The sequence below is a fragment of the Hyaena hyaena genome, unplaced genomic scaffold, assembly GCF_003009895.1.
Source record: "Hyaena hyaena isolate Hyena2069 unplaced genomic scaffold, ASM300989v1 scaffold_1, whole genome shotgun sequence".
NCBI lineage: Eukaryota > Metazoa > Chordata > Mammalia > Carnivora > Hyaenidae > Hyaena > Hyaena hyaena.
In genome coordinates this window covers 8,034,360-8,059,490 of record NW_024080633.1, presented here as the reverse complement: position 1 = coordinate 8,059,490, position 25,131 = coordinate 8,034,360, and the positions used below count along the sequence as shown (strand labels likewise).

The window sequence follows — 25,131 nt, the reverse complement described above, 5'->3', positions numbered from 1 at the left end:
TCCGATCCCCCCCCCCCGTCTCCGAGCCGCTTCCGGCCGCTGCACCTGCTCCTCGGCCCGGCGGGGGAGGGGGCCGCGCGCCTCTTACCTCTGGGCTCCTCCGCCTGTTTGGCGAGCTTGCGCAGCGCGGCGGCAAAGCTGGAAGACGGCGCGGCCTGGGCCGACAGCGCGCTGCTGGCGGCGGGGCTGCCGCTGGGCACCAGGGCGCCATCGAGCGGCGAGGGGGTGAGGGGGCTGACGGCGGCGGTGGTCCTGGCCGCGGTGGACAGCATCCCTAGCGGAGGGGCCTTGGGCTCATGGCTCATGCCTGAAACAGGAAAAGAAGAACCAGGTCACCCAGAGCAGGAGGGCCGAGCACCAGAGCAGGGGTGGGGCCCGGCGCCGGCAAGCAGCATGCAGCGAGAGGGGGCAGCGCAGACCCGGCGGCCGCGGCGGGACAGGCAAAGCGGGGCAGAGCGGCCCCCCCCAGGCGCGTAGTCAGAGCCTCCGGTGTCCCCGGGGCCCCAGGACAGCGTGATCTCACAGCCCGGAAGACCCACCAGCGTCCCCGGAGCCGGGCGCGAGGGACGGCGAGGCACGGCCGCATCCTCACCACAAGGACCCGGCAGGGAGGGAGAGGGCCTCGCTCTGCTCGCGCCCCCGTGCTGGGCAGCACGGACCCAGGATGCGACCCCAGGCGGGAGCGCCCACCCCGCTGCCACTCGGGGTCCCGGCAGGCATCCACCTGCGCAGGTGCCTCGGAGAACAGCCCCAGCTGCGCTTGCGGGAGACGTGGGGGAGGGGCCCGGTCACCCGCAGCCCCTGCCTGGAGGCTGAGGACGGAAGAACCGCAGACCTCAACCACCATGGCTGGGAATCCCTGCGTCCCGCAGCGCCCGCCCGGGTGACAGCAGGCGCCACGGGGGACGACACGGCCACCTTCCCGCGTGCCCCCAGCCTTTCGAGTCCTGTCTAAGTATCGAGGAGGCTGAACTGCCTCCCCAGTGGCAGATCAATGAAGGCCCAGCTCCCTCTCAGGCGGCAGAGCGAGCGTAGCCATAAATAAGTTTTCCATTAACATCCCTGCCCTCTCGCGCCACCTGCCCGGCCCGGCCCCGCCCCCTCGCCGCAGGTGCTTTCCAGGGGAGTAAATCAAGGCCAATGGCTTTGCAGCTGTTCGCAGCTGGCGGGGCCCCAGGTCCCGTGCAGGAAGCAGCGAATGGACTCCCACACCCCAGATGGACACCTGGGAGGGCAGGCGTCAGGAACACCGCAGAGCCACCTGAGGACGGGTCCCCGGGGGTCGTGGCGGGGGAGGGGGGCGCGACTGTAGATCACTCGAGAATATAACCGGGCAAAACCGTGCACTTCCCACGGGTGGCGGCGAGGGGCGTGCAGAGCCCACCTCGCCTCTGCCGGATTCTGCAGAGTGTAGAGGAGTCTAACCGGATCGGGGCTGGCAGGCGAGAAGAGGGGCCCGGCTGGGGGCAGGCGGCCGCAGGACCGAGCACACGTCCCGAAGCCTGGGTCCCCGGGAGCCGGATGGCGCTGGCACCGCTGTGCCCCTACCAGACGGGGCGGGCTCACAAAGCCAGCACCGAGGCGGGGTGAGCTTGGGGCACACGTCTCTCGTCTCTCGGGTGAAGGCTGGTGCCTCGGAACAAAAGGACCTCCACCTGGGGGGCGGGGCACTGCCCTTCCGAGTGGCTAAGGCGGCACCGACCCAGGCAGAGGAACCCAACCCTGGGGGGGGGGGGGCACGGCGGCGTCCCTTCCCCAGCAGCCTGGTCACCAGAAAACATAGGTCCCAGACACGGGTCATTCTCAGTCAGCCCAGTACCAGGCCAGGCCCTGGAGGGCACGGAGCACGATGCACGCCACGCCCTGAACTCTGACCCCAGGCTTCCGCTGGCGGCCTCACCTCCTCCTCCAGTGGACAGCGTGGGGGGGGGGGCAGGGTAGGTGTGGCCTTGGTCACGGAGTACGGAAGTGGGGGCCTCAAGGTCAAGCTTGCCTTTCACTCGGTTGCGAGATACCTGGGGCTTGAATCCTGCTCAGCAGCCTCAAGCTGCGTGACCTTAAGCACAAGCTGCGTGACCTTAAACAAGTCACTCTGCCTCTCTGTCCACAAAATGGAGTTAAGACACAGCCTACCTCGTGAGGTTATCCTGAGAGGATTCAAGGAACTGACTTATGTGAAAGGACTTCAGAGTGTGCGTGACACACCAGAGGCCATTTGTTACACGGTCTGTCAGCCCACAGGGAGGGGCAGAGTTGCGGGGCCAGGCGAGTGAGGGGCCTGGCCCAGGCCACGCAAGTCCGTCTCAGCAGAGCAGGACACGAGCTTCGGGGCTTGTGTCACCTGCCCCCTGGAGGACCAGAAGCCCGTGTCACTGTCCCCTCCCCGGGCTGGGGACTGCGCACCCTGGGACACACACCGTGGGCAGACAGCCAGCTCGGCGTTCCTGAGCGGGTGGAGGCTGACTGACGCACGGGCTGATGCGGGCGCTACGGACGTCCCCGGGTCCTGTTCTGCACCCACACCCGGCGGGTCGATGGCCGTCCCGGGGAGTGTAGACGCCGGTCGGAGGGGCTACGCGGGAAAACGGAGCCCCTGAGGGGGAGTTCGCCCCAGTGGTGCTGGAGAAGCACGCGCCCGGGAAGGGGCCACTTTGTTGGGGACACAGTGTGAGTGAGGAGGGACCCCAGGGGACATCAGTTACACCTGGCTGGGTCACCTCCTGAGAGGCCTCACAACGGGCCGGAAGCAGCCGGCACACCACCGACCACTCACCCTGCACCTGCCCCGCAGACCGCAGAGCATCCTGGGAGCTTTTCACAGTCCAGTCCTGGTCACACCGGTGACTCAAGGCCACACGGTGAAGCAGCACACCCAGGACTCGGGAACGCTGTCACCTGGGCGCACGCAGCACCGGCCCGAGGCCTGACCGTGACACCTGGTCAGGAGGGAGAAACAGGCAGGCACATGCGCCCGCACACACACAGCTAAAATACTTTTCACCAAAGTGGCTCAAAATCACATCCACGAGGTCTGTGCTCTTAATCCCTTCCAGAGGTGGAGGCTAATCCCCTCCTCCCAAACACTGGCCAGACTTTCGGACTTCCTTCTAATGAGCAGAGTATGGTGGAAGATGTGGTCTGTCACTTTCGAGGACAGGCCACCAGAAGCACCGCGGCCGCGTGCCACCCACTCGCCCTCTTGAATCACCTGAGTGGAGGGTGCTCAAGCAGGCTGCAGGGACTCCCAGGTCTCCAGACAAAAGCCACGGCTCCTCCCCCAGCCCAGCTGAGCTTTCAGATGAGAATGCAGCCCCCGGCTGGCAGCTGGATGACAGCTTCCGCGAGACTCTGAGCCCCACCCACCCCGCTGAGCCACCGCGAATCCCCGAATGTGGGTTACGTCTGGGAAGAGTTTGTGACGCTGCTTTGGATAATCAGCACGGTGCCACCACACGCTCCTTTGGCCCAGGCTGCCCTCTCCAGCTCTCTCCCCATCGCCTCTTCCTTCTTGGAGCCAAAGAAGTTCAACCACCTGCAAACTCTATGACTTTACCCACAGTCTCCAAAGTGGGCCCCCGTCGCCATCAGAGACCATCAAGCACCCCCTCCCCGTTCCCATACTCCTTGGAGAGCCAGCCACCTGTCTGTAATCCCCAGTCCTGTCAGAGAGGCGTCACGGTGCCCATTTCACAGATGGGGGAAGACACACTTGGGTCCGAGGGCCGACAGATGGCTAATGGCGGGGCTGAGCTCGCTGGACCTCGGCACCTGCGTCCTGTTTATGCGAAAGCGGTCTGGACTCAGATCCAAACCCACTCTGCCCCTCAGCCCACACGGCACGCCGACGTCAGAGGCGGGGACGAGGGGACCAGTGGTGGGGAAGGGGGTGTAGGCAACGTGATTATCCCACATCCCGGTGACCGGTCCCTAAGGCCCAGGAGCAGCTGCGAGGTCACTGCTCGGTGGCCGTGTGACACGCTGGCCAGCTGGTGACCCGGCTGGACCTGCTGTGACCGCCAGCTGACGGTGCTGGGCACGCTGGCCCGGAGGTGCTGGGACAGCAGTCGGTGGCCACAGGACGAACCCCAGGCCAGACCCCATAACACCGCATGCCCCTTAAGGTGTTGGGGGTCTCCAGTGGCAGCGAGGGGAGCAGAGGCCTCACTCTGTCCCTGCGTCTACGTTGTAACGTCTCTGCGATGAACCAGGAGTTATAAAAACGTGTGTGGGGGTGTCACCAACGTGAAGTGGGTACGCCCGCAGGAAGTCGGGCGCCCCCCAGCCCAGGGCCTCCCCTGGCGGGGTGCAGGGGCCGAGGGAACTAGGGGGCCCTGCCTGCTGACCGGGGTCCCTGGGGGGGCGGACTGCCAGGGCCCCCTACCCGCCCTCCCCCCACCCCGCAGAGCCTGGCAGCTGCTCCCTGGGCTCAGCTGAAGCCCCCTGAGTTCCTGGGGTCCCCCCCACCACCAGCATCTCTGCTGTGGTGTCGCCGTGGGTCCCAGAGCGCTGTGGGCCAGGAGAGCCACTGCTGATGTCAGGTCACTGAAAATAGAATCCCAACCCAGCCACTTCATTAAGGAGCTAAAATTAGCACTGCTCTCGGCATGGCCTGCGCATGCCCGCACCCCCCCGTCCCCCGCAAGCCGGGAGGGCGGGCCGAGGGACCACCAGTGCCCTTGAGCCCAGAACGGAAAGGCAGAGGCCAAACTCAGAGGCCCTGACACCTGGTCAAGGGTCACCCTGGATGTACAATGGCTCGACCAGCCTCGGAGGGGGGCCCACCACCCACCCTGCCCCTGTCACAGGCTGGGGTCACCTCAGAGCCCACACGCTGCTCTGTCCCTCCCCCCCGCCCCCGCCCCGGGAGGCCGAGCCGGGCCTCCCACACAGGTGCTCTCTGGCTGAGGCCACGGCAGGTGCTGCGATGGAGTCCCCACGGGTGGGCCGAGGGGAGGGTGGGCCTTGGGGTGGCGCCCGCACCTCAGGAAGCCCTGGGGGAACATGGGGCACCTGCTCCCCGTGCCCTCATTAGAGGGGTATTTATTAACTTCTGTGCTCCTGGCCATTGACTGAATTCTTGTCTACATTATCAGCTCATGTAAATTCATTATCCTAACAGCTGGGAGTGAGCGCCGCCGCGGGAAGGCGGATGATGGATGAGGGCCGCAGGGCCGGGGGCGGCGCGGGGGCAGGGACGGTGGCGCTGAGCAGGGCGGGCCGGGTCACGTGGCCTCCTGGCCTCGTGTACATCACGCACGGGGCCCACTGGCAGCCCCCTCCGGCCCCCAGGAGAAGAGAGATCCGACCAGAGGTCACGTCGACCGCTCCCGGGACCCCTGTCACTGAGGGGACAGGACGCACCCCCCACCCCGCCCCCGGGCCTTTCTGGGCGGCCCAGCACAGCTGAGACACTGCTACGCCCGAGGCTGAGGGCAGGAGCAAACCCCACCGGGCCATCCGCACCCACAAAGTGGCCGGCCCCTGCTCCACAGACAAGCCCGGTCTTCCCCTCCCCGACACGGGGTCTTTAATCAATACTTTTCCTCTTCTGCCTGCGTTTCTAACATGGCCGGAAGCAGCACAAAACTTAAAAAAAAAAAAAAAAGAAAGAAAAAAAAAAAAAGGCAAGGAAGGAAACTTCAAGTGCAGGGCCGGCCAGGCTGCCCTCCGGAAACCCACTGGTCCTGCATCTACAGAACGGACCCCAAGCTCCCAGGGCACGATCTGAATGGGGGTGAGGCCCTAACACCCCATTAGCCGCGGTCCCAGCTCGCTCCCTCCTCTGCAAGCTGGCGGAGGGGCTTATTAATCAGCCCCGGGCCTCCCGCCCGGCCCCCCGCAGACCCCGTAATTACTGCTTCCTTTCATTGGCTCTTCCGCGGCACCAGACCTCGGCCCGCTCCCTCCGTGCTCTGTAATTACAAGCTAATAGCTGAGATGAATTTTCTGCTGGCTCCGGGTTCAAGCACCAGTCCGCCCCTTCCCCCGCCGGCCCCCCTTGGGGTAATTACACCCCGCAGAGCCCCGCCCAGCAGGGCCCTCGCTCTCCTTTCCCTCGTGCGCAATCTGGACTTGGATTCTTTAATCACCTCTCCTGGTAATTTCTCATCACCCCGGGAAGAGATGTTTGTGGACAAATACGGGGCCCTGGAGTCTCCTGCCCGGTGATCCCCGCGCCCCCAAAGGGGTGCTGTCCTGCAGCCCGAGCGAGGCCGAGGCCCCCGGCCGTGGGGACGTGGACGGGGATGGGTGGGCGGCTGCGGTGTGGGCGCCACATGATCCTGGGAGCCTGTGCGCCTGCATAATAAATTCATTATTTTATTTGCCTTCGGCGTGTTCTGGGCTCACTCGCACGAAGCGATTTTTCTCGGGGGTGGGGGTGGGGCACTCAGGAAGGTTCTGCTGCTCTCTGGATGCACGGGGTGGCCTGCTTAGGCCTGACGTCCTTTTCCAACAAAGGACAAGCCCCTCTGGCTGCAGGTGTCTAAGGGAACTGGGGCCTGTTTCTAGTGCCAAGTCCCAGAACTGGACTAAGCCGCCAAGGCTAAGGCCCCAGGAGCTGGCATGCCGCCCCGAAGCCACCGCTAGCCGCTGGAGCAGGCGCGGCGAGGCAGGGACCCTGACCGGAACCAGAGAGGAGAGCCGGAGGCGGAGGGGGGGGGGGGAGGGACCAGCCTGAGCGCCCACGGGAGACCCTGGGGCCCCCACAGTAACGGGGCAGCTCCCTCGCCCACGCAGACCTGTCACTCAGCAGTGTGCCAGAGGCAGGCGCTCATGAGCTCCTCCAGAAAGTGGCCCCCAGGAACCCCGATGGATGACAACGGGAGCCCCACCCCCACAGAGATGGTGGTTTCCAAACCTAACTTCTGGGGACCGTGAACCCTAAGTGGGGTTCAGCCCAGGTCACAGAATGCCCACGCAGCAGCCGCACCAGGGGGTGGGAGGGGGACGTTTAGGGTTCTCTCCAGCGCCCCCCGCGGCCAGAGTACTGTGGGGGAGGGGCGGGGCTGTGGGGCGTGGAATCCAAGCGCTAGGGAAAACAGGAGCCAGGAGCGTTTGGCAGAGCCCCGCCCCGACACGCGTCACTCGGCGCCCGCGGACCAGGTAGCAGCTGAGGGGTGTGGGCCCCGGGGGAGACCCAGGGTGAGGCTGGGGAGTTCCTGGGAGGGTGCCCCTCCCCGTGGGAGCCACAGGCCACTAAGGACCGTCTGGGGTGGAGGGTCATGACTGCAGGAGGCCAGGAGAGCCAGAAGCCGGGGGCGGGGGGTGCGACGGACAGAAGTCAGGCAACAGATGGCAGCGACATTTGACAGCGATTGCTCTAAGCGGCTGCTGCGTCTGGAGGGGCCTGGACAGACAGCTGACGGGCTTCGAGCGGCGGGGGCGGCCGGCCATCCTGAGGCGCAGCAGAGGCTAGGAACCACGGCGACGGGGAGGCTTACATTAATGAAGCAAGAAGAGGCCAAGAGCCAGGGTCAAGGCCGAGCCCGGCGTCCAGGAGCCCAGGAGCCCAGGAGCCGCCGATGCAGGGACTGCTCTGCCGGGAGCATCACGCACGGACTCCCGATCAGAGCCGGGCGGGCAGTGAGGTCAGAGGCCACCCAGAGTCACGCGGCAGGGCAGGGCCAGGGACGGAGCCACGGAAGGCGGGCAGCCAGGCCGACCCCTCCCGCCCCACGCCTGTGCATTCTCCGCAGCTCCTGCAGGCCGGCGGCCGCTGGGCGTCTCAGGGCCAGGAAGCCCCCCTCCACAGATTACCCCGAGGGGCCCGCCTTGCTCCCACTCTACAGACGGGTAAGCTGAGGCGGGGAGGCAGTCGCACCTTGGTCCAGGGTTGCACCCCAAGAGGCTGGGACCGGAAACCCGTTTTCCCTGTTGCAGTACTGGCAACCTCTATTTAGATACGAGAAGACAGGGGGACCCGGGGGGGCTCAGTCGGTTAGGCAACCGACGTCGGCTCAGGTCATCATCTCAGGTTCACGAGTTCGAGCCCCGCGTCGGGCTCTGTGCTGACAGCTCAGGGCCTGGAGCCTGTTTCAGATTCTGTGTCGCCCTCTCTCCCTGACCCTCCCCTGCTCACACGGACTCTCTCTCTCTCAGAAATAAAAACGTCAAAAAAAAATTTAGAAAAAAGTATGAGAAGACACCAGGGAGGGCCAGTCACGGGGGGGTCACCTCCCGTTGAGCAGCCCCCAGTCCTGTGACTGCTGATCCTTGGAGAGCGCCCACGTCCGTGCCACCCCCATCTTACTGTCGGCCTACAGCCCGGGAACACGGATCTGACTTTGGGACACCCCCCCGACACTCCTGGCTGGAGGGCATCAACCCTGGTGCCACCTGAGGCCCAGGTGACAACCCCGGACTGGGACCCTTTTATGTGCCTGTTGGCACCTGAGCTAACCAGGCCACGTCCGAGCCGAGTCCCGCTCACAAAGGAGCCCTTTCAGTGGACTCCAGAGGCACAGGGGTGCGGGAAGCGGGCGGGGGTCAAACGTGTGCAGAGCAGAGGAGAGAGGGCCTGAAGGAGAGAAGAAACCCGACCGAGCCAGGAGGCGGCCACTGAGAGCCTCCAACTTTCCCTGGGGCAGCAGGTGGGAAGCAGGCCACGGGGACAGGGTCAAGGCCAAGTCTTTCTTCTAGATGGATATAAACCTGATGGGGACGGCAGGGGGGTGTCCAGATTTTGAAAAGCAGCGAAAAGAGCCTGGGCCCTGCCTCCTGCTGCTCACGGCAGTCGTGTGGGCCCCCGGAGGCGGTGTTCGAGCGGCCCCCGCCTGACACCTCCGGTGACGGAGGTGTGGACACACCGTCCCTTCAGGACCGAGGAGGTGCTGACAGAAGCTGTCTGCACAAGGCAGGCGCTCTGCACTGGGAGACACAGGTGCTCAGCCCCCAGGCCCTACGGCGGGGGGCGGGGGGGGGAGCACGGGGCTGGTGGGGGCGGCTCTGGGGGCTCACGACCACCCAGGAGCCGAGGCAGGGGACTGGACTGTGGCTGAGAAACCAGCCAGGGGACCAGTTCCCCCAGTCTGGCTCCCACACCACCTCTCAGTGGGCCCTGGCAGGTCCCTGCATGCTCCGAACCTCAGTTTCCCCATCTGTGATGGGATGGGGGGAAGGACTGGGGCAGAGGCTGGGCAGGGCCTGCTTTTACCCATCAGCCTGTTTTTATGTGGCCTGACGTCACGTTGCTTCAGTGGGAATCAACGGACAATTGTAAAGGCTTCAGGTCAAAATGAAGATCCCAGTTTCTCTTACAAAATGAGAAGCCACCAGCCCAGTGTCCCAGGTCCCCACTGTACCCTGCTGTCGCAGGCTGGTCTGTGTGCAGTGCACTGCGTGCGTCTCACCCCACGGGGGCTTCGGGACAAGCGTGTCGGCGGCCGGGACCCTCCGCCCAGGTGTCAGCCACACCTTCACTGCGTCCTGACTCAGCAGAAGAGGTCAACGACCCCTCCGCACTCAGATTTAGGGGCGAGGGCCCACCGGGAAGGAGGCCGTGATCCCGACCTGTGTCAGCTGCGGGGGGGGGATGGGGGGCCTCACCTGGCTCAAAGCCAGCGCACTCAAGCCAGCATCTGCTCAAATTACAAAACAAGATTTTTGCTTTTGTAAAAATGCCCGTTATCGCGATGCCCAAAGCGGCAGACGAGAGCTTCTCCCACTGAAAACGTGCCTACTGGTTTCTGGATGTGCATTTCTTTACCAAGTTCACGCAAGGCCGCCATAGGAGGCATGTCTGTGAACACAGGTTACAGGCTCCTGGGACACAGGCTCCTTATGCATCAAACCCCTGGGTATCAACACCCTCTCCCCAAAGCTACACACCCAGGCCGAAAAACAGAGTATCAAGAAGTGGATCCAGAAACCTTCAAGTTCTAATGGTCCTTCCCCCTGGGCTCGTCTACCAACCTCAAAGCCCTGCGTACTATGCCCAGACAGCACTAAGTGCCCCTCTGCCCCCCGGTAACTATCCTGTGGCCAAAATGCACCCGGGAACAGGGCCACCAGGTAAAGCTTCGTCAAACAGTCACCGTGAGCCATGAGCTCCCTCCTAACCCTGCCACACGCCAGGCCACGCTGGTGGCGTCCTGGCCCCAGATGTCTTCCATCAACTGCCGAGCAGCTGACTGCATGGGCCTAAATAATCCTTTACTTCCGAAAGCACAAACCCGTCCGCAGCTCCCTCCGGGAACGTGGGGGTCAGCAGGAAGCCAAGGCCCAGAACCGGGGTCTTCTGGGTGCCAGGCTTCGCCCCCAGGACTGCGAACCCCGCCCTCCCGGGGCGCAAGGCGAGAGCCTGCCCAGGCTACCCTGAGGGGCCCCCGTGGGTGCCGCAGAAGCCCGTGAGGAACGGGCACTGGCTGCATGCGGGGTTTTCTTCTGCTCCCGGGGTCAGCAGTCGCTCTCGGTTGGAGAGAGAAGCCCAAGCGGCCCGGGCCGCCGCAGGTGCGCAGAGCCGCCCGGGGAGAGAGCCAAGGGCGTCCAACCCTCACACCTCAGTCCGCCCCCTTCTTGGCAACGATGCCACAGGCCGGACCCGTGGTGGGCACGCACCTGTTATGGGGGGGGGGGCGCCATGGTGGGGGTGTGGTTATCTGCAGCAGGAAACCCCCAAGTGTGCAGAGGACCCCGGCTGCAGACTCAGTTCCCGCCCTCCCCCCCACAGCACAGCAAGAGGAACTGGACACTGGCCTATGAGTTTCAACTCGGAAACCAGCTCCAGGGGTGGGGGGAGGGGAATGCACAATGCACTGTCTGAGCCCGAGGGACAGGCTCCAGGGTCAGGGACGGGCGACCCTAGTAAGGCGGCCCGCCGGTCTTTCAAGGTGTTAGAAGACACCAGTTAGGCGAAAACTGCAAGATGCTGAACGTCTACACGAGCTCGGAAAGGCAGGGCCCGGAGGTCAGTGCGCCCGGAAACTGACTCCCGGTGCTCCTCCAGCCCCCTTGGGAGCTCAGGCAAGGCTGACCGGAAACCCTCCTTGAGGCCTCAGGCATGCGGGGGGAGGGGGGGCAAGTACTGAGCTTTAGTTTTCTCAGCTCTGAAATGGGGGCAACCAGCCTTCCCGCACTCCCCACGTGGTCCCTCCCGTGGGGGCGCCTGGCGGGCTCAGTCGGCTAACCGTCCGACTTCTGCTCAGGTCACGATCTCATGGCTTGTGAGTTCGAGTCCCAGGTAGGGGTCTGCACGCACAGTGCGGAACCTGCTTGGGATTCTCTCTCTCTGCTCCTCCCCTACTCACGTTCTCTCTTTCTCTCTCTAAATAAACTAACAAAATCCCTCCGTGTTCCCAGGCAGGCAGCTGAGCACTTTGGCTTTGCACGTATTCAAACTTCGTAGCTTTCCTGCTGGCCACCTGGTCTCCTCAAAGAACAGAGAGAACCCCCAGCTCACGTGTGCAATAGTAACAAAAGCGTCACACACACAACAGTAACAAAAACAAAAAGGTAACTGCACGGGAGGAATTCAGCAGGATGAAGCCACCGCCATCCCTCAGCCGTCTTCTTCTCTACCAGTTACCAGCGACAGAACGTCCAGCGGGAGCCCCCTTGGGGCCTCATTTCTCCCAGCTAATGGTCAAATGGGGTTAACCCTGACCTCACAGTCAGGCCCTCCCGGGAACACACGACCGTGACAATACCAGTCTGCGCCACGTGCCACACGAAGACTGCGGGGCCCGGGGGGCAGGCTAGGCGGTGCCCCGGCTCACCCCAGGAGCCAAGACTTGGGGTTGGCACAAAGGAGCCCCCCCAGCCCCCGCTGAGGCCTGGTCCTGACACACAGCTTTTCCTTCGGACGGCTTAACCCGTCCGGCGTCGATAGAGCCCTGACCAGAGGCTCCCCGATCGATTCGCTTTATTGCTGCCTGTGGCCACAGACCGGCCACCTGAGCACAGGAAGGGCAGCGCTGGGGGAGGGGCAACGAGCCGCCGGCTGGAAAACGGATCCAGGCCGTGGGGGCGGGGGCGGCTCCAGCCCCGGAGGGTCAGCAAAGGCTGATCTGATTATCTTGAGCCTTTGAGCGTCACTGGGGAAAGTGGCCGCAGCCCCCTCCCTACACCAGGCAACTGCGAGACGCAGGGCGGCGAACGCGGAGCCTTCCAGGTTTTATAAAGGAAAGCCTGGCGTCACCGGAAAGGAGAGACGGCGGGGTGTTTTCTCTGACAAACCCTCGCACGGGAGCCCTCGGTGCCAGGCGCCGCTCTGAGCTTTCCTAACAAAGCACTTGCGCTCCAACCGCCTGAGGACGCAGCTGCCATCCGATTTTACGGACGAGAAAACGGAGGCCCAGGGAAGCAGAGAGGCGGACGCTGCCACCCTGGCGCCCCCTCCAGGCTCTCGTCAAGAACAGCGGCCACTCGCCGGGGGGCTTAAGGCTTCCAGCTTCTCCCCGCAGGTGCCCTTTCCGGAGCAGGTGCGCGGCACACGTGTCATCCGAATCCTCAAGCCGGGGAAGGTCTCCGCACCCCCGCGTACAGACGGGAGGCAGCTGGAGGGATGCCCCGCGCCCAGGTCTGGCAGCCCCAACGACACTACAACGTGTAATTCCACACATATGCCAGGTTCTCGAGCTGGAGGAACCAGTTCCAGAAGGCTCCAGAAGGCTTGGCCAGAGCTCCAGACAGGCACGGAAGCCATCCATGCAAATACAACTCCGCGTCTGAAGGAGAAGAGCAAGCAGCTCATCCGGGGAAGAATCACCTTCAGGGTCCCACCTGGGCAAACGCGAGGCCCGGAGCCCGTGACCCTGGGGCCCCCAAGCCTGCTGTGATTCTCCACCACCTCCCCCGGTCAGGCGAGGCGATGCCAGCCCCCAAGGGTGCTTGCTCTGGCTCACAGGGGTGGCCCGTCCAATTCGAGGGCAAAAGGCTTCCTGGGCAGGAGCCCCCCCATTCTCCTTAAAAAGCATCAGCCCACCTTCCCCTAAATGGGGAAATTCCTGACCCCCATTCCCTGCCCCCCACCAGTAGGTCCTTCTAGCTGAGTTTTGACTGCATGTCGCCGTCACCTGGTGGGCGCAGGGGATAAAATACAGAGGTCCAGGCCCCATGTTCTAAACGCATTCTTGTAAATGTTTATTTTTGAGAGACAGAGACAGGACGCCAAGTGGAGGAGGGGCAGAGAGAGGGGGAGACGGGATCTGAAGCGGGCTCCACGCTGACAGCAGACAGCCTGCCGCGGGGCTTGAACTCAAACCGCGAGCTCATGACCTGAGCTGAAGCCGGCCACTGAACCGACTGAGCCCCCCAGGCGCCCCCTCCAGGCCCCACCTCTGGAGACTGGGCTTAACTGGCCACAGGTCAGCCTGGGTGTTTTAAAGGTCCCCAGGTGCAGCCGAGAGTGAGCCCCCTCACCTGGAGGCTTCCTGCTTCCCCCAACCCTTCAGCTAGGAGGCACCCCCCTAAACCCCCAAATCCCACTGGGGCCCACAGAGCCTCCAGATCAACCAGATCCCTTCTTTGCCACAGATGCTTGCCAACTCTTGGACCCCTCCCCCTAATCTGCAGCCCCCGGGCCCCCCCACCCCGTGCTCCCCAGCCGCTGCTTTCACTTCCTCTGGCCCCAGAGTCGCTTCCCCTCTGAACCTGGGAACATACTCAAGGCCTCAAGAAGGGCAGGCAGGGGGGCTGGTCTCAGGGCCCCCGGAGATTTGGAGCTGCCTGGAGAATGCCAGGGAGAGGGACAGGCTGTGCAAACACAAGGGGGGGGGGCGCTGCGTGGGTCCATCCCGAGAGGGTGGGAACTGAGCAAGAAGTGCCTGGTGGCCGGGCAGAAGCTGCAGAAGGGAGATTAACAGGCCCCTGGCTTAAGTCTTGGCAGGCGTGCAAAGGGCTGCTCCCGCGTTATCTGTCCCCACGCCTCCCAGCAGCGAGCGCGCCGGCTGGGTTCATAGGAGGCGCTCAATAAATTCTCATTGACAGGGACACTCTGAAACGTCACCTCCCGCCTGTGGCCTCGGCCCCGGGGAGAAGGGCCAGTGTGGGGAAGTGAAGCTGGCAGCTGGGGGGAGGAGGGGGGCCGTGCCGCGCTCTGAGGAGAGAGGCGGGGGAATCAACGCACGGTGGCCAAGCTGAAATGTCACCTGAAACACGGATCCCTGCAGGTTAAAAAACAGCTCTGGCAGCGCGAGGGGGAGGGGGCGGGGGGCGGGGGCCGGCGGCCGCCCCGCAGCCCCGTGCTTTGGAGGCAGCCTGTGTTGCCATAACAGAGATAATTAACGTGCTACCACCCAGCCCCAGCCCAGTGTGGACTTCGAGTAACCCAAGCTGGGAATTCCAAGCCCTCAGATGGGGCCAGGAAAAACCGGCCGTGCTGGCTGAGCCCACAAGCCCCTGCGAGTCCCTGCGGCAAGGAGAGAGGCAGCAGCCAGGTCTTACTCACCTGCATTCTTCTGGAAAAGTAGGAGCCACCAGCACCCACCCCTCAGGTAGGGACTCAGAGCCCAGAGGCCCCTCCTTCTCCAGAGCAGGAAAGGAGGACACCACCTGCCCAAGGGTCAAGGGCAGATGGGGACTAAGGGAGCCGGGGAGGTCCCGAGGCTGGGGGTGCAGGACTCAGGTCTGCCACCGAGTGGCGCTGTGCAGACTTTGCTCAGGCGGGCGCCGTCTGCTTGGAAACTGATCTCTTGGATCTGAAGCCCCGGAACTTCCCCAAAGACAGGCAAGTTACTGGCGGCCAGAGGGCTGCCCGAGGGGGCGGTTTTGCAAAGGCCACCTGAGGTCCTCTTTTGGCTGCGAGCTCTGGTGTCGGGGCTCCAAGTGCCCCGGCTTGCTCACCCCTTAGGGGGTCGTCTGCACTTTAAAATTAACGGGGGCCGGAGGGAGGACTTCCAGCACTTTCTAGCCTAGGACAGAAACCCAGAGGCTGTGGCTTAGCGGGGTTCAGGGACACCTGGCCGCTCAGAAATTTCAGAAAACCAAGCTTGGGGATCTACGAGCCCTTTGCAACACTGACAAACCAGGACCCTGAAAGCTGTCCCCAACAGGCCAGGGCCTGCACCAGAGGGCAGCCTTGTTGCCTTGTTTGAGCCTGACCCCAGACAGGACGGTGCCGGGACCCAGGACAGGCCTCACAAGCTCCCCCCTGAGATCCCCCCACACCGCTGAGGCGGGGCTGACCCCAGGTGGCAGCCCCCCCTCCCCCACTGCTCACCAGCTCGACTCAGGCTCCCCAGGTTCACAGAAAGAAAAGTGCCAGGTGTCAACCCCCAGCTGCCGCTACCTTGCCTTTCTCGCAAAGTGACCCGGCGCCGGCCATCAGCACCCCCTCCCCCCCCACCCCCGACACCCCGCCCAGGGGTCGGGACGGGGCTGCCCTCTGCGGAACCGGGCCTGCTGGCTTCCGCATCCACCTGGCCGGGGAGGAGAGTCCCCGCCCAGCAGGCGGCTGGGATGACACAGCCGGCCGTCGGAGCCTGCGCCCAGGGCCCCCTCACCTGTGGTGTGGCCTGGCTGAGTCAGGCGGCAGCCTGTGCCTCCGGTTCTGCTGTCCCCGCCAGTGGAGACGGCCTGTAAACACAGGATGAGCCACTTTGACGTGCCCCAGGCTTAAGTAACACTGACGGACACCCAGAAACGGGCGGCTGCTCACCTGAGGCTCCCCGACGCCCCCCCCCACCCCACGGCCGCTGTCCAGTCCTCGGCGGGGAGGGCACAGAGCCCCCGGGGAGAGGGGCCAGCCAGCCAAGCACCCCACCAGGGCCTTCTGCCCACCATCCCCGCCTCCTGGAAATCCGCTTAGGCCGGAGGTTCCCACCCAGAGTGCATGATCCTTTGTCCCAGGGCCTTCACAAAGGGAGCCCTTTTTTTCATCTGGTGGTCTCACTTTTTGTTTCCAAGCCCCGACCTGTGTGGGCCCCCGATAAGGCACCGCAGGGGTTAACGAGGGTTTAATGTATTTTAGATGCACTCCGCAGACAAAGGCTAGTTTACAAAACAACGGCCACAACGACTCAACTCCCCGGCTGGTATCCACCCCCCCAGCTGGGAGCCGGGGCGGGGGCTTCCCTCCGAGCACACAGCCCTTAAAACTTCCAGCGGACGGTCGGCAAGGAGTCCCCCGGACCCATCGAGCTGGGTGGGGGAGGTGTCCGAGAATCTCTTCCCCCCCATCCGGCGAAGCCCCTTCCCCCCACAACCTGCGCTCGGAGCCAGCACTCCACGCTCCTAAAGGGGTCCACTGCCCCCCCCCCCAGCCGGGGAGGGCGAGCCTGACTCCCGCTCCGCCTCCACGAAGGGAATTTAATTAGCCTGCTGGAGAGGCGGGCGGGCGGCCGAGGAGGTGTCTCTGGTGCAGCAATATAATTGAATCGGCTCCACTAGGTCGGGCCACTCGCCGCCCATCAGCGCGGCCGCGGGCCCGGGAGGGCTGGGGGCGGGGAGGCGCATCCAGGCGGAGGCCGGGGAGGGGAAAGGGCAGCGCGGGAGCGGGGGGCGGCGGATGCAATCACCCTCCCACCTCCGAGGCTGGGGCAGCCATCTTCGGGAGGAGGAGGAGGAGGGGCAGGGGCACCGCTCCAACGCGGGGGGGGGGGAGAAGGGGGGAGTACGAGCGGAGCTCGGGGTGAGCCCCTGGGAAGCAGGGTGTGGGGGTCGGAGACCCGGGAGCCGGCAGCTCCGCCCTCCCGACGGTCTCCCCCGCAGCGAGGGAAGGGGGAGGGGAGCAAGACAAAAACCCTAACCGCGAGTCCCCAGGCCGCGAGCTCCAGCGCCCCCCCCTCCAGCCTCCGCCGGCACCTGCCGTGGGGGTGCGCGGCCGCCCCCCCCTCGCTCCCGCAAAGTTTCTGCCCCGGCTCCGGAGCGTCACAGTTCGCCCGGAGCCCCCTAGCTTCCCGTCCCCCCCAGCCCCCCCAGAGCGCACACTTACACGCCCCTCGCCGGACGCGGCCACCGAGCCCGGGTCCCGCGGCGGCCTGTGTCCCCGCCCCGGGCCAGGCCGCCCTGGCTCCGACCCCTGCAGGCGGGGGGCCTTTGGTCGCCTGCCCGCCCGCTCGACTCTTATCGGCGCTCGCACTCCGGGGGAAGTTGCCCTGGAGCCGTTGGCGGCCACCCCCCGCGGAACCCGCGAACTTGGAGGAGGAGACGCGGTGGACCGGGAAGGGGGGTGCGGAGGACCCCCCCCCCCCGCCCTCCACCGCCCGGCGCGGCGCGCTCACCTTTCATGCCAGGGCCCCGCAGCTCCGCCTCGGCTGACACATGCTGGAGCCACCGTCGCCCAGTGTTTGTCTAAACTGCTTATCTCACCCGGGGCTGCGCGGCGGCGGCGGCGGCGGCGGCTCGGGCCCGCTGGGGGGGTGGAGCTTCCGGGGCCCCGGCCAAGAAACACCTGCTGCTGTCGCCGCCGCCGAGGACACACCCGAGCGCGACGCCGCCCACTCCGGGGCCACGGGCTCGCTCCCGGCTCCTGACCTCCGCCCGCGGGAGGTGTCGGGTTTCAGCCGCAAACACGCGCGCGCGCACGGACGGGCGCCCGGGCACACCCGCGCGGGCACCCGCCCCTGCCCGGCCCGCGCGGCCAGGTGAGCCGAGGACGCTAGCAGGTGGGGTAAGTGCCACCCTCGGGCTCCCGGGGGGCCCCGGACGCACCGGTATCCCACACCCGCCACTTAACTCCAAAGGCGGGGACAGGCAGTCCCGGCACGGGCGCCAGGCCGCAGAGCCCCAGCCGCGTGACCGCCGCGCCCGGGCGCCTGCAACAGTGCCTGGCACAGAGCGGGCCCAAGAAAGAACGGACGAGCTCGTGTTCTGGGGGCCTCTGGGAGAACTTTCTGGGAGCTGCTGTGCGTGTCGGCGGCGGCGCGGGGCGGGGGGGCAAGACAGCGTCCGCACCCCCGGATTCGTGACCCGAACTGCCGCAGCCCTGAAGGGGTGAATGTGAAAACGTCGAGCCTCTGCGCCTTCCCGCACCCAAATTCTAGGAACTGCCCCCTCCCGGCGTTAGAAGTAACTTTTGGGAAGGCCACCCGCCGGGCCAGGGGGTGGTTCTGTAAAGAACCCACGTCTCCGAGGCTGGAGTCCACGGGAGGCGCCGCTCCACCAGGGGGATCATTAAGTAGCTGGGGTTGCGGTCAGAGGCGAGGCCGCCCGCCTCCAGAAACTGGCAAGACCCATTGGGCCTCGGGCCCCAGCGCAGCGCCTCCCCATTCCTGGCACCCCCCCCCGTCCCTCCCCACCCTACCTCACCCAGGCACTTGACAGACTGGAATGACTCAGGGAGCGTCCTGAAATTCCTGGGCACCCACAGGCGGCTAGGCGAGGGAGTGCGGGCCCCAGCCTTCCTCCACCCAAGCCCAAGCCCGCCCCCCGCCCCCCCCCCCCCGGCCCCCCCCCCCCCCCCCGGCGGCGGGCACAGCCCGGGAGCCTGGAGCCCACCCCCCGCGCCGCCTGCGTCTCCAGGAAGCGCCGGGTTAATGGGGCACGCCTCGCCCGACGCCCCTGGCCTCGGCGCATTCCGGCGCCCCGGGGTCTGACCCCGCGCGCGTCCCAAGCTCCCGGCGCTGGTCGCGATGCCCCAGGGTATGCCCGCGTACGTTCTCCGTGGAAAACTCTCTCGCCTACAGCTTTCATACTTCTGCGCCTGGAGGCAGAGCAGTGCCCCCACCCCGGCGGCCGCCCCAGCGCCGCGCTGCGGGTTTCAACTTTCGGACCCAGGTGCCAGCCCGCGCTTCTGCCAGCCCCAAACCTGCCCCGGGACATGCCCGCGCCGCGCTTGGCAGGCGCGCACGCCGCCGTCCCCGCGGGCCCAGCCTCCCCCGCCCTCCTCCCCCGCCCCGCGCCAGCCCGGACTGCGACGGGAGGGAGCGCTGGGCGCCGGCCACCCCCCATCCATCTGTTCCAGATGACGCTGGCGGGCCTGGAGCACTCGGGGCCTGCGCCAGCGGGGAGCCGAGCCCGCCTGCGTGCCCGCTGCGGGGCGAGGGCCAGGGCCCCCGCGGGCGCCCCCAAGGCCCCCGCCCCCCGCTCCACCTTCCACGCCGCGCCAGCAGGGGCACACGCAGCGGGGCGCACACGGGGCGGCCCCCCTCCCCCGCGCCTTGCACAAGCCTCCGAGCCGACCACAAACGAAAAGGGAAACGGACCCGCGAGGCCGGGCCGGGGGGCCGTTACTGGCTCCTACCTGCGGGCGCCGGCCGGCCTCGCACGGCTTGGGGGGGCGCCCGCCCTGCGCCCTGCGCCGCCCGCGGGCCTGGGCCTTCGCCCGACGCCTTACGCGCCGCGCGGCATCTCCGCAGCGCGGCCTCCGGATCCACCGCGGCCCCCGCGGCCGGGACGCGGGGGGAGGGGACGCGGCCGGCCCCGCCGGGACACACCGGCGGGGGCAGGGGAGGGAGGGGCCGGGAGGGAGCTCCGCCACCAGCCTCGGGCCTCAAAATCCACATTGAAACCTCTGGGGCTGTTCCGACGCCTTCCCACCTGAGTCCCGGCTGCGGGGGAGGGGGAGGGGGAGGGGAGGGGAGAGCATGCAAATGAACTTGTCGCACCTGGCGGGGAGGCCCCTCCCAGCTGGCCCTTCCAGGCCCTTCCAGGCCCTCCGGCCCGCCTCCAAATACCGCGTGCTGGGACGCACCCGCGGCTCCCGCTTCTTCCCTTCGGCCCAGGGACGCCCCGGGGAGGAAGGGGCCCCAGCTCTTCCACCTGTTTGAAGAGAACTACGCCAGCGACGCAAAACTTGGTGGGATGGCCTCTCAGGTTACCATTTGGCTAGTTTTTAGAGTTGGCATTTCCATCCCAGGTAGACAGCTGGTTCTACCGGACTGCGAGGCGGGCGGTCTGGGCCCGTTTCACAGATGAGGAAGTGGAGGCCGACAGTTGCTCAAGGTCACGTAGGTCCTGGTGCGAGGGGAGCCGCGCACACCTGGAGCCTCCGCCCTGGCCCGGCCCCGCCGCGGAGGCAGCGGGGGCGCTGCAGGGACGCCCGGCGGCCACCGGGGGGCAGCCGCGAGCCGGCGGGGCCCGCGCCGGGCTGCCAGTGCTGGCGGCAGCCGGGCGGGCTGGCAAGGGGGGAGATGAATGACACTCACTGTCAGTGCGCCCGGCTCGAGGAAATTAGTAATCCGGGAGCACGGCCTCCGAGTTTAAGGGTGGGAATTGCTCTCCTGCAGCCCGCGCTCCTCGCTAACGAGGTTTGTAGCTTGACTCCTAATTTCCCGCCACTCGGGGCTCGGGCTGGCGGCCCTCCATTTCCCTCCAAGGCCAGTTCTTTCTCTTTCGTCCTCAGCAGCTCCCACTGCTCTGCCGTCCTGGGCAAAGTGCTGCCTCCTAGGCCTCCCCTCCCCGGTCCCCATTTGCTGGGAAACAGAAGGCAGACACAAAAGGTTCGGGGTAAAAGGGCGAGGTGCCAGGGCCAGTCCTGGGGGGGCGGGGAGGGGAGGAGGAGGTGGGGACACCTCCCTGAGCTGTGACACCTGCACCAGGGCGACAAGATGCGGTGGCCGCTTCCCAGCACCGACCTGAACCCGGCCTCCTGGTGCAGAGAGCAGGGGTCTTCGGGCCCTCGCCTGGCGCTGAGCCCCTACTAAGAGGAATTCCTGCAGATCCAGCCTGGCCTCCGGGGGCCTGTGAAGTCTGCGAGGCCAAAAAGATGGAAAAGCCCTCAAAGACAAGCCCCGGGCACCCCTTAAACCCACCTACCACCCGAGGACAGGACCTGAGACGGGGGTGCGTGACGGAGAGGCCCAGACGGGATCGGCTGGAAAGAAAGGGGTGCCTCTAACCACATCGGTGGGCATTCAGTCAACAAACGCACCAAGCGCCAGCGCCCTCCCGGATACAGAACTGAAAAATGCCAGGCCCACCCTCAGCAGGTGCCCTAAGAGACCATGCGACAGACACGGGCGCCAAGATGCTGGGGGCGGGGTGGGGGCGAGGCTTCAGGACAACATGGAACGGAGGAGGCAGAGCGCGGGCACCTACCTGGGCCAGGTGAGGTTCCCAGGAGTGTGGGCACTGACAGGGCTGCTGCCCACCGAGTCCCAGCAGATGCCAGCCCCTAGTCTGTGACGGGCCCCTGGCGCCACGGAGGGGACCCCACCTTCCTGCTCTTTGTCATCCTGCGTCTCCTTGTGGGGCCAGCGGGACACTCGAGCAGCTTAACAGTGCCCTCTGCCCCGATCAGGTGCTCCTTAGCACACAAGGAGCATCACGGTCCCGGTCACATGGCCGCAGCCACCTCATTCGGCACCTTTATCAGCAAACGGGCGTCAGGGACCCGGATGTCCTCGCGGGTGGGAAGGGACTATGGCTTCTGCCATTTGCCAAACACCCGACACGTGCCAGGACAGCCGAGCTTGGGCCTTGCGGGGTGGGCCGGGTGACCCCCATTACAACGAAGGCCGGCTGGGAGACCAGAGGAGGTTAACTAGCCCAGGTACACAGATTCGATCCAGGCCTGATCCCGAACCCGGCCGCCTGCCTGCACCTGGCAGCACTTGGTGATCACCGGCCGCGCACACGGCACCCTGTCCGGCACAGGGGCCAGCCCCCCCCCCCCCCCCACTGGTATCCGGAAGTCCCAGAGCGCCTCTCCTTCTTCAAAGCTGGGCTCAAACCTTATCTCCTCCGAGAAGGCTTTTCCCTTCCCTGGCTCTGGAATTCATCCCTCCAGGCGCTGAGTCCCACAGGGCTGCGGGCCTTAGACGCTGTTAAGGGGGGCTGGGAGGGTGTCAGTGAGAAAGACAGGTTCCCAGGGCCACTCACTGTTGGGAGCAACCCAGTGGGCCAGGAGAGGGCATCCCTTCACAGGCTGGGAGAGGAGGAGTCTGGGCCTCGGAGATAATTGGAGCCCCAGCTCCTCCCCCTCCTCCTCCCCCCACCCCGCAAGGAGCCCGGAGGGCAGAGGGACGGCTGTCGTGACCCAGCCCCAGCCCCCGGGGCCCCTCAGCTCCACGCAGATCTGCTGAGCGGGTAAACGGAGGGAAAGGGCTGCAGCGGGGGAGGCAGCGCAGCCGCCCTCGGTCCTGCCGGGGAGCAGGGGGAGGTGCTGGGGGGACGCCCCGGCCCCCGGTAGCCAAGGTCACCTGCAGGGGAGCAGCAAGGGTTGAGGCCCGGCCGCCCCCTCGGCCGCGGGACCGGAGTCTGCCTCCTCACCCCGGCCGCCCCAGCCCTGCCTGCCCTTCGCCAGCCTCCTCGCCGCGCTCGGCGCACAGCTGCGCTCCCTTACAATCAGTTAACAGCTGTTTTGCATAGATTTTCAATTCTAATTGCCTCGCTTTGTGAGCGCCGCCGAGCCCCGGTGAATGGGGAAGCCGCCGGGCGGGGAGGGGACACTCGAGGGGGACTCAAAGGAAGCCAGTGTGCGCGGGGCGGGCGGCCTTTATTTCTTTTAAATAAGAAAAGCACACCCCTGCCCTGAGCTGCCCCCGCCGCGGCTCCTGCACCTCCCGGCGCAGCCCGGAATCTGAAAGGCGCCCTGCGGCCCCCTCCCAGCCCCCCTCTACAGACCCGGTCCCCTGGGGGGCGGCCCCCAGCCCCGCCCCGCCGGGGGAGCCGGCCCCCTCCCCCAGCCCCCGGGCTCGCCGGTACTCAGATATGGGAAGCTAATTGGACAATAAAGTTGAGCTGCGAGCAAACGCGCTCTCTGGAGACAGCTGGCATCTATAAAAGAGAAATATTTGCATTTAAAACCTTTAAACTTTATACGGCGGGGCCAGGCCAACGCGGAGGGAGGGGGAAGGGGGAAGGGGGCAGCGACTCCTGGGGTCCGCACAGGCGTTTCTGCCGCCAGGGACACCCGGCCCCTGTCCTGTGCCCCCCTCCCCGACCCCTGCAAGATGCCAGTCGGGACAAGGCTCCGGGGTGGCCCTCCTGGGGGTCAAGTGCGAACCTAGCTCACACCCATGGGGGGGGCTCTGCAATTCCCTCCCCAGCTGAGCCTGCGGAGCGGGGGTCCCCCACCCTCAGGGTGGGCCCGCCTGAGTCGCTGCCCATCCCCCAGCCACCTGGGCAGAGCCTGGGCTCCCCTCCACAACCAGTCCCTCCCCCTGCCCCTGGAGGAGGGAGGGAAGCGGCCCCCAGGCTGCAGCTTCCGGCAAGAAGACAGTTTGCAGGGAACCCCCCCCCACATGGCGGCCCAGCGCCTCCCCAACTCCAGCACCTTTAGGACACCGCTGGGTGAGGGCACTTGACCCCTTCCGTGTTCAGAGCCCTGCCCTCTGGGGTGGCGCCGCCTCACCGTCTGCATAAGGTAACGGGGGTGCAGAGACATCACCCTGCTTCCCAGGGCACCCCCTCCTCCACGCTGTCTGGGCTGGGGGGGGGCTGGGTTTCATTTCCTGGCTTGCCTACTTCCCATTTTTCATATTTGAGAGAAACCTGGCCACGTTTTCCTCCTGTCAACATTTGTGATGTAAAGCAGGAGAGAATGTGTTCCTGAGTGGTCTTATTTTAGCAGGCTTTTATGGAATCGCAGAGCACTCAGAATCCCCGCGACCCGTCTACCTGGGAGGCCCGCACCGTGCGACAGGCGTGCGCTCCCAGGCTCTGCCTTCGGGGCAGGAGCGGAAACTCCCGGGCCGGGGGCGGGGGGGGGGGGCACGGCCCACAGCGGCGGCCAGCAGTCACCCCGCTGACGGGGGCGTCACTCTGCTCAAGACCTCCGTTCTCATCAGAACACAGCCCTAGCGGCGGCACCGTCAGGACGCCTGGGCCACAAACGTCCTGGGTTGGCATTCAAGGCCCCAGATTAGCGGTCTTTCAGCTTCACGTTCTCCCTCTTCTCCCTAGGGCACCGCCCTCTCGAGCCACTTACCTGCTTCCACACCCTCAGCAAATTTCCCCACCACCTCTTCCTAGACCTGAAATTACCGGGCATCTTTGCATCGACCTCATTCAGCGGTCCAACTGCTGAGCACACGCCGGCGTGCGGGGGGACGGGAGTGTGGGGACAGAGGGTCTGAGGCCAGAGACAGGCCTACATGCGCCCGCACCACTGCCGCCTTGCCCTGTACCGACCGTGCCTGCAGCGCACCCCTTCCCACCGCCCTAGGGAGGCCTCAGCAAGAAAATAAACCAGAAAGGGGGCGCCTGGGGGGCTCAGTCGGGTAAGCGTCCGACTTCGGCTCAGGTCATGATCTCGCGGTTCACAGGTTCGAGCCCCGCGTCGGCTCTGTGCCAGCTCGGAGCCTGGAGCCTGTTTCAGATTCTGTGTCTCCCCCTCTCTCACGAAGGAAGGAAGGAAGGAGGGAGGGAGGGAAGGAAGGAAGGAAGGAAGGAAGGAAGGAAGGAAGGAAGGAAGGAAGGAAGGAAGGAAGACAGACCAGGGAGGCCAGGCCGCCGACTGCACCCGCGTGGGGAGCGGGGTGGGGGTCCCCCTCGCACGCCCTGCCTTTGCCCACACACAGGAGAGGCCTGCGCTGCGCACCAGCAGACGTGAAAACGCACCTCCACACAACCCTGTCCACAACGCCGGGGGGCAGCCGTATTCATTCGTGGCCAGAAAGTGGAAGCAACCTAAGTGTCCATCAAATGGTCGGTAGCTTTTAAAAAGCCCACGTCGTGTCCACACCGCGGGTACTCGGTCACGAAAAGGGTGAGATACTGACGCGCAGGCACAAGCAGGTGAGCCTTGAAACCAGCGCTCGGAGGGACAGAAGCCGCTCGCAAGTGGCCACAAACGGTGTGACTCCAGCCATAGGAAAGTCCAGAACAGACAACGGAGACACAGGGGACACGGCTAACCGCCAGGGGCTGTTTCTCCCCGGGGGTGGGGTGGGGGGGCGGGGCGGCGGGAGAAAAACGTTCTGGACCCAGAGGGGCAGTGGCTGTACAATTTCGTGAATGGATTCAATGCCTCTGAACGTTTCGGTTTAAAATGGTTACTTTGGGGGCGCCTGGCTGGTTGAGCGTCCGACTCTTGATTTCGGCTCAGTGATCTCACGGGTTGTGGGATCGAGCCCCACATCAGCGCAGAGTCTGCTTGGGATTCTCTCTGCCCCGCCCCTGCTCACCCGCACCTGCACGCGCTCTCTCTCAAAATAAATAAATAAAATAAGATCATTAACTTTGTGTTATGTGAATTCTACCTCCATTTTAAATAAGATCCGAGCTGCCACGCCACCCTCTTCATCCCCCCGGGCAGGGCCTGCGAGAGGCCCCCGAGAGGCGTGGCCCGAAGACCGGCACCCCATGGAA

The 25,131-nt window shown here is 65.6% G+C and overlaps 1 protein-coding gene and 1 long non-coding RNA gene across 8 annotated transcripts in view; one reads left to right on the top strand and one right to left on the bottom strand.

Moving 5' to 3' along the window:
• Positions 1–25,131, bottom strand: part of GSE1 (Gse1 coiled-coil protein) — a 233,661-nt gene that overhangs the window by 28,807 nt on the left and 179,723 nt on the right. For 4 of the 7 annotated variants that reach the window (XM_039227433.1, XM_039227418.1, XM_039227426.1 and 1 more), the window contains exon 2: positions 89–307. In XM_039227433.1, the coding sequence (XP_039083364.1) occupies positions 89–305 (217 nt within the window). In that variant the 5' untranslated portion in view covers positions 306–307. Of the gene's footprint in view, positions 1–88; positions 308–15,440; positions 15,487–17,159; positions 17,299–25,131 lie in introns of those variants that run through there. The other 3 variants (XM_039227447.1, XM_039227456.1, XM_039227465.1) reach the window with 3 other exon arrangements.
• LOC120228863 lies at positions 17,469–22,588 on the top strand. The gene is made up of 2 exons (XR_005527610.1): positions 17,469–17,548; positions 20,418–22,588. It is a non-coding gene; the product is annotated as an uncharacterized LOC120228863 (long non-coding RNA).